The sequence below is a fragment of the Pelmatolapia mariae genome, linkage group LG10_11, assembly GCF_036321145.2.
Source record: "Pelmatolapia mariae isolate MD_Pm_ZW linkage group LG10_11, Pm_UMD_F_2, whole genome shotgun sequence".
In the NCBI taxonomy this organism is placed as follows: Eukaryota; Metazoa; Chordata; class Actinopteri; order Cichliformes; family Cichlidae; genus Pelmatolapia; species Pelmatolapia mariae.
This window is the reverse complement of record NC_086236.1, coordinates 26,178,341-26,187,114: the sequence shown is the minus strand read 5'-3', so window position 1 is coordinate 26,187,114 and position 8,774 is coordinate 26,178,341. Positions and strand designations below refer to the sequence as shown.

At 37.6% G+C, this 8,774-nt stretch overlaps 1 protein-coding gene across 5 annotated transcripts in view; it reads left to right on the top strand.

Moving 5' to 3' along the window:
* Positions 1–313: 313 nt before the first annotated feature.
* The window catches only part of LOC134637970 (unconventional myosin-XVIIIa-like), a 62,544-nt gene continuing 54,083 nt past the window's right edge, over positions 314–8,774 (top strand). For all 5 annotated transcript variants that reach the window (XM_063488569.1, XM_063488571.1, XM_063488567.1 and 2 more), the window contains exons 1-2: positions 314–403; positions 1,996–3,125. In XM_063488569.1, the coding sequence (XP_063344639.1) occupies positions 2,124–3,125 (1,002 nt within the window). In that variant the 5' untranslated portion in view covers positions 314–403; positions 1,996–2,123. The remainder of the gene's footprint in view (positions 404–1,995; positions 3,126–8,774) is intronic.

The window sequence follows — 8,774 nt, the reverse complement described above, 5'->3', positions numbered from 1 at the left end:
TCTAAATCGTCCTACTATCATTGAGGACTAATTCCCCTATGTTTCCAATTTAGACCATTAAGAGAGAGGTTGTTTTTCAGCTTTCCCTCTTTATAATATATATTTTAAAGTGTAATGAGGAGACTACTTAAGTTTATTAAAACTATTGAGCTGTTTGGGGGAAAATGAATCACCAATTTTTCTTCTGATGTACGACACCATTTTCTAAGTTTTTTGTGTTTATTTCTTTATGAGGATAGCTGCTTCCCCGCAGGTCGCTTATGTCAAAGTAATAAGAAGTCGGAGCTTACTGCAAGCATTTGAAAGCATCACAAAAGCATTTGTCGCACCTGCTGACAATTCATTGGAAAATGCCGAAAACCTGTAGTAAGACTACAACGCTGTCATGTTTAAGCAATTACAGGTAGGTAATTGTCATATGTTACAGTGTTACTTAATTTGTATCGTTTATCGTGAGTGACGTTAGTACACTCTTTATCACTGCTAAAGAATAAGGGCAAAGCAGCTTAAAGGGAGAGCATTATGGCCAAGCTCAGGACTAGCCGTGTCGACAACCTATGCGTAGTGTTTAAAGTTCAAGAAAACGAAAAACTAATAACAACAGACCAAACTGCGCTTTCCAGTAATAAAATATGACGAAAATACATACCTAAATGTTAAGTGTAAGATAAACTGAGTTGCTTTCGGACATTTCATAGCTTTCTTCTAAGAGCATGTGATTTAGCGTGGATTAGGTTTGAATTTACAGTTTACTGTTCAGCATGGCTTCTCGCTATACATATGGGGCTTAGTGGAGGCTCCCATGCACATAGCTTCAGTTTTCCATCATTTAGTGATGATGCTGAATATCTGAGAGCAGGAAAGCTACGCTCTTTAAAACACTGTATGTTGTTATGTAGGGTAGATTGAGGTGTGTCAAAGATAAGTTTTAGATAAGATCAAATTCCTTATCTAGGGTGCATGTTCCGTTTGTTGATACTACAGCGGGGGATACCAGTTCCTATACACACCCAGATATATACAGGCTACTTTTCTATTGAACTGAATTAGATAATAGGTTGATACTGAAATAAAAATAGTGATACTGCCCTGCAGTTTGATAACGTTTTTTTTTTTTTAATGTTTTTAACCCCAGGGTGTAGAAAGGACTTCAAATCCAAGTTTTAAGTGTGGATTATGTTTTTCTCAAAAAGGTCAGAGGTCATGTGAAATGTAAATAAAAACAGAATGACATGATTTGCAAACCATGTGAACTTTGTAACTCTGTAACTGAAAATGGTACAAAGATAATACATGAGTTGTTAAAATTGATTGAGATGTTTTATTTTCATTTTTTTTTTTAATTTTATTAAATCTAATTTGATGCCAGCAACATAATTCAACAAGTCAGGTCAGGACCACAGCAGTTCCTATTTATCTGTGGTTTCTGCAATGGTTTAGGAACTGAGAAGATCAGACCAGCTTTAATATCTTGTTTGATATGACTTCAGCTGTACAACAGTATGAATCTTCCTTTTCATTGTATAATGTGTTAAATATTTTCAGTGGTGTTGTTTTTGGATAGGTTTGGAGTGCAGCCAGTCCAGTTTAGCAGCTAAACTCTTACCACAGAGGTATGCTGTTGTAATGTCTGCAGAATTGGGCTTGTCATTGTCTTGTTGAAATAAAGAAAGCCTTCCCTGACACTTACAGCTGTACGTACGGATTTGTAAGTGTGGATTTGAACCCAGGAACTTCTTGCTCTTAGGCATGAGTACAAACCACGGCACCACCAGACTTTCAGCCTTTCTGTATATGCCTTTCTACCATTCAGCATTATCTGTGCTTTCACAAATGTGCTAGTCATGTGTATGTCATAGTACTTATGATTAATTACTGACTGAATCTTTTTGCCAGTTACTTAGTTAAACTCTGACTAACACAAGGTTCTTGCACTCTGTTATGCTTTCATCAAAGCTACTCTCAGTGTTCACCTCTTGTTTCTTTTCTCTACAGATATCACTAAGAGAGATCCAAACCCAGAGTTGATGTTTTCAGCTACTGTCATCAGACTCTTTTTCTAATAATTTAAGGTTCTCATGATAAATTAATCATTTGCTAAATAACTACAGAATAGTTTAATCATGTTTCACTTAATGAAAAAAGACAAGGACAAGGAAAAGGAAAAGGATTTGAGCAAGAAGGAAAGGGATTTGAGCAAGAAGGAAAGGGATTTGAGCAAGAAGGAAAAGAAAGACAAAAGAGAAAAGAAAGAACGTATGTCTCAGTCTGAGTTAAAGAGTCTAGAAGAGATGAGCATACGTAGAGGCTTCTTCCCACTTACTCGAGGAAACTCCAAGAAGGAATCTAGGAGCAAGTTGGAGATTTCTAGCCCTATCCCAATTAAGGTGGCCAGTAACACGGAACTCTGCCTGACAGACGTTGATGCTGAGCATCATCACAACACTGTGGGGCAAATAAGTGCAAGCACCTCTGAAGATGTAAAGGGAATTGAGCTGGAAAGTAATCGCAGCTCTGTGAAGGAGAGGGCAGCTAAATTTGGGGAACTGGCCAAGGTGAATACAGTGGTGGGCCAGAGGAAAGTAGCTACCTTAACTCAGGTGACCCCAAAGGACAGTGCTTTGGATGCTTCAGAGCTTTCTGGCCATAACTGGACTACACCATCTACAAAGTTACACCCTAGTTCAAAGGGCACCATCACAGTTCAGATTCCTGATATTGTGGAGAAGACCTTTCCTGGTGCAGACCTACAGTTGCCTGCACTTGTCTCTCCACCAGTACCAGATCCAAGAGAACTTGAGGTACAGCGACGCAGCACTGGGGACTTTGGCTTTTCTTTGCGAAGAACCACCATGGTAGACAGGCAGTCTGATGGTGGGGTGTGCCGGCGTGTTGTACACTTTGCCGAACCAGGGGTTGGGACTAAGGATCGGGCTCTGGGCCTGGTGCCAGGAGACAAGCTTGTAGAAATCAATGGGATTAATGTGGAGAACAAAAACAGGGACGAGATTGTGGAGATGATTCGTCAGTCTGGAGAGTCAGTACGACTAAAAGTGCAGCCAATTCTCGAGCTGAGTGAGCTGAACCGCAGTTGGTTGAGGACCACTGAAGACCTAAGCAAAGATGTAAGTAGTACTCTTGACTTGGTCTGTTGTGTGAATATTTTTTTACTTTTTAAACAAACTCTACCCTTGATGCTAATCTATTTCTGTGTCATCACATTATTCTTAATACCAGAACCTGTTTTTGTTGCTTACTTGCTTTTAATGTTGGATCATCTGAGATTTTTACATTTTTGAAATCATTGTGTTTACTTGAATTCCACTGAGAAACACAGTGGATCTGTTCTGTAAATACACATGTACTTGGGGTGAATCTTTTTAAAATTACTACAAAAGACCCTTTCTCTGTTATTTTGTATTAAGTATGTACTTTTGCACTGACCTTTAGCAGACTAAAAACGGATGCATTATGGGTGGAGTTGTAATGACATTGGTAATGTGATTTTGTACTCACATGTATGGGGGAGTGTCTCAGTGTGTGTTTTGAAAGAGAGAATATGTTCTGGTGTACATATAATCCCCCTCCCACCCCCAGTCCTTTTGACACCAAACAATGGGACGCTGAAGGAAACAACGGCCCAAACGCCGCCACAACACATGGCCATATGGTCTTGTAAGACTTGGCTGCCTGCCTATTCAGTTCTTTTCATCCAGATAATCGTGTGCAACAAGTGAAGGAGCATCAAGTTAAACTCTTTATTAGCTGGTGCAACAAACACCTGAATACAAGCATTTTGTTGTTGTTGTTGTTTTTCATAATACAGTTTATACAGTTGGTAAGATAAACTTTGGTTGGGGTTGGCAGTATGTGCTGCTTATGAAGGCACATTAGTGATGTTTGGAGCTGTAATGGAAATACTGGAATATGTTTAAATTAAAAGGTCAAAGCATACACTTTTCACTTTTGGATGTAGTTTTCTTTAAATACAACTTTAATTTTTTTAATTTAATTGTAATTTTGCTCATTTCTAACTAATGGTGTTTTTGAAAAAAAAGTAATATTCAAAAGGAGTTGGTGTTGGTGATAATGATGATGATAAAATAACAGTAGTAGGATTTGTAGTATTAATTTTAAAGACCATAGATTTCCCAAGACAGCTTCATTAGATGGTACACCTGGTCAGAAGTTTGTTAATAAAGTATGAACAAATTTGGGTACAAAAATATTGATAAATTCCTGATTTGTGCATGAAACTCATACATACAGTTTACACACAGTGCATATACTTATGCACTGTGTCTCTTAGTGAATAAGACCCATTGTCTCCATTCTGTTAGAATACATCAGCTAGAACTATTTAAATGAATGTGTACACAGCCCAGTTGCTTCCCTGAAATAAGTGACTGTCTACTTTGTCCTACATTCAAGCAATCTTGATGATCAAAAAGACAGGCCTTTTGAAAAAGCACAAAATGTGCATGTGAGGCTGACCTAGAACCAGCAGCACTATTTTTAGGTGGTTATAATAAGCTCTGGATTCTCGATCTAGAGCTCTGCAATACAGTACGAGACCATATGATGCACCAACATACAGTAATTTTGTTTATTGGCTTAATTTCTTTTTATATATTTTTAAAAATATACTTATTCACTGTCTTTTCATTAGTCTATTAAAAGTTTACTACTACAGGAGATGGTTTGTTTTGTTTAGCTTAGCATAAAACATGGAATGGGGAAGCAGCTCCCCCAAGGTTTTTTTTTTTTCTTTTGTTTAAAGAGAGAGGTAAAAATATCAGTCATCACCACTAAATCTCTCAAATGAAGACATTATATCTATGCCTTTATGTAATGATGCTTTAGAAAGGATAAGTTGTGTTTTTAAAGAGCGTTATTTCTTGGCAAGGAGCATTGACTTTGTCAAATTTTGTCATCATTGTCAAGTTGCCAAGCAACCACTGACAATCTTTGTAACTGCTGTGAGAATACAAGAATAATAAGCCTGTTACTGAACAAAAACTGGCTAGGATTGGTATCGGCTAAACACCTGCTCTCTCACAGTTTGCTGCCTGTTGTTTTTTTTTTCTTTGTCATTATTGTGTCGTGTCTGATTACTGTATTGTCAGAGGGTTTGCTGTAGGCTACGTATGTCCTTCACCTTTAACACACAGTTCTATGCAGCTGTCATTAAAACAAATATAATCTACAGCAATTCAAATGAACTTGGATTAAATGAATACCATGTCAAAGTGTTTCATATTTGGTATTCAAAGAGTCAGTGGAAGATCCCTATCAACGAACAGCACTAACCCCTGCACCAAACTTAAATTGCCTTCATCTATGCACCACTGAGCATGTTAACCTTTTAAGCATTGGGTAAAAGCCACAAATGAAAAAACATGACCCTTTTTTTCCCCTCACAGTAACTTCTTCGTTATAGACACTGAGTTTCTGTGTGCTTGAATCATATGACTGACCTCACTCATAGTCCTCTTCCTGCTGTATATGAGTGCGTGCCTCTGAGTGATATAATGATACTTGCAAGAAATTTTAAAAGGAATTAGCCACCAGATTTCTTAATCTGTATTTCAGATGGTCATATCTGTTCTTTTAGCTTTTGCTAAGATGTCAGTCAATAAGGTAAATATGTCAAGATTTATGCAACTCCTTCAAAATAATTTAAACCAGAATAATAGTTAAAAATGCAAAACAGAATAATACTTAGCATTTTTTTACTCTGATAATCTAATGCAGGGGTGTCCAACTCCAGGCCTCAAGGGCCGGTGTCCTGCAGGTTTTAGACGTGTCCTTGATTCAACACAGCTGATTTAAATGGCTAAATTGCCTCCTCAACATGTCTTGAAGTTCTAGAGAGGCGTGGTAATGAATTAATCATTTGATTCAGGTGTGTTGACTCAGGGTAATATCTAAAACCTGCAGTATACCAGCCCTTGAGGCCTGGAGTTGGACAACCCAGATCTAGTGGAACAAGTGGAGGAGTTACTGAGTTATTGAAATGGCACAGCTGCCCAGCCAGTGATTTTGCAGAATATACGTGCATCTGAGCTTTTTCTCCCTTTGGTTATCTGCTACATGGCCTGTATTTGTATAGCGCTTTACTAGTCCCTAAGGACCCCAAAGCGCTTTACACTACATTCAGTCATCCACCCATTCTCACACACTGGTGATGGCAAGCTACATTGTAGCCACAGCCACCCTGGGGCGCACTGACAGAGGCGAGGCTGCCGGACACTGGCGCCACCGGGCCCTCTGACCACCACCAGTAGGCAACGGGTGAAGCGTCTTGCCCAAGGACACAACAACCGAGACTGTCTGAGCTGGGGCTCGAACCGGCAACCTTCCGATTACAAGACGAACTGCCAACTCTTGAGCCACGATCGCCCCGTGAATGAATGCATATTTTCAAAAAATTTTTATGTTAATACTGAAAACAAAAACCTGCTCAAATACTCCAAACCACCTTGTAATAGTTGTTGTTACAGTACTTTTCTAGTGCCAGACTTTATGTTATGATACAACAAAACTAGACACATGGTCACAGCTCGTACATCCTGAGTGTACGTAAATACACGTAAGTAAATGTGTTTGCTTATACTACAACTATTTATGTTTTATAAAACAATCTTCCTGCACAGTGTATAGGTATGTATAGGTCCACCTGCTTATATTCTTTCATAGGCATTGCCCAAAAAGTTGTCTGGTTGTTCGTTGAACTAGATTCTTCACAATCACATCGCATGATGTTGTTATCTTTTTAGATTTAGTATTGTGATATTAAAACATGGAATTCTGATCTATCCGTCAGAACCCATTGACTTTGGTTTAAGAAATGGATACCGCCACCTTTACTTATGTCACCTTCTTTTCTTTTTTTTTTTAAAAGTGGGTACTATTTCTGGCTGAGTGTTGTGCTTTGTAGCGTAAAAGGATTTAAAAAAACATTTGTTCATAATATACTGTTAGAGTGGCCCTCGACATTTTTAATAAACTATAGACCATGGCTGACCTGATGCTGCTAAACCTAATATCCCACGTCACCTCACCAATGCATTGTCTATCAATATCAAGTGAAATCAATTAGAAATGAACTGTCTTTTTAAAAAATCTCCCCTCATATCACCTATTTAAACATCATCTCTGTTTCCAGAAGGTGCATGCTACAATATCATTGTATTAGCAGGTCATTTTTAATTTTTTATAATGGCTTTAGTAGTCTTACCACTCATACATTCACTATTATGAATATGTACCAGTAAAACTGTATTGTGTAGCTATTCTTTGGACAAGTGCTGAATAATGTATAGAGGACCACCTTCTCCTTCTCTATGGTTTATTCCTTCATGTGCACTCACAAGTGAGTTTTTGCTTCTCCTACATTTTTACATAATATGCTTTAAAAATTATGTCCAGCCCTGTTTACTTAACCGACTTAAAATCCGGGTCATCTCTTCTAATTTTGACAGTAAAGAATGATGTCCCATAATTTATTTCTACTTTAAGCTTGATAGATACATAGATACTGATGAAAAATCTCAAGCAATTACTGACTTTCTTTTTCAGGATAAACAATATGGAGAATTGAATTTATAAACATCAACCTCTCAATGAATATGAAACACAATATAACAATTCTTGCTATGTTATATGTCTGTCATAGTTAAAATAATCTGTATAGTTCTAAAAATGTGGTAGTCTGATTCATGCTACAGCTTAATAATATGATTCAAACAGCTTTGATAGTATGTAGGCATAACTGGGTCAGAATCAGTAGTGTCTATGACGTATAGAGTCCTTAATCTTTAGTCTGCAGCAACTGTGTGTAGACAAACAGTCGACACATTGCTGTGTCCCAGTAACAGACTCTGGGGATTAGCAGTCTGCTCTAGATAGATGAGCCAGGCTGTGTGTTTTACTGGATCTTGCTAAGTGCTAATGCGAACTTCTGAGCTCACCATGAGATAAAGTGCTATGTAACTATTTATAGCGTTTTGGACATTAAACATAATTTAATTAATTACTTCTAAAGGCAAAAAAAAAAGATTTTAGTTTTAATGATTGTGAATGAACTAAATGAAAAGCCAGATGATAGCTGGTTATTGAAAGGTATGTGCCATGATTGGCCTACCTTACCAAACCAGTTTCTACATTTACATATTTTCCGTTTAACAATACTTCCGGATACTAGTGAGATGCCTTACCTTTCAGCTTTGTGTTACCTGACTGGCTTTACCTGTAGTCATACAAAAACAAACGAGTGTTTGTTGGTTATGTCCTTAAGTATTTGGACATATTGGACATAGTCCTGCATTTTCAGAAAAACTCATTTAACAAACAATTTTAAGTACAACTTGTTTTTAAACCTTGGATGGAAGTCCTTTGCAGTCAATGAAATGATGCTTTTTCCTGCCTTGAGATGCTCGACTAAGCTCTTACTTCAGCAACCTCAAGTTTCTGTTTGAGTCTTTGTGCCGTAAAGTTTGTCTTCAGTAACCGAAAATGATTCTCTGCTGGACTGGACTGTGATCATGTGACTGACTTGGGCAGACTGACTTGAACCTTTTTTTTCATTTTAGTTTTTCATCTTGAGAAACTCTTGGGTTTCTTTTTCAGTAAACAGAGCATAACCCTCTATAACCATCTTTTTCAAAACTGTGCAGACTCTTTTTTTTAAGTTTTTTTCTTCTTCTTTTTTTAGAAGTTTAATCTGGTCTTCCTATTTTTTTGTGTAACTGGTCGCTTGCACCTTGCTATAA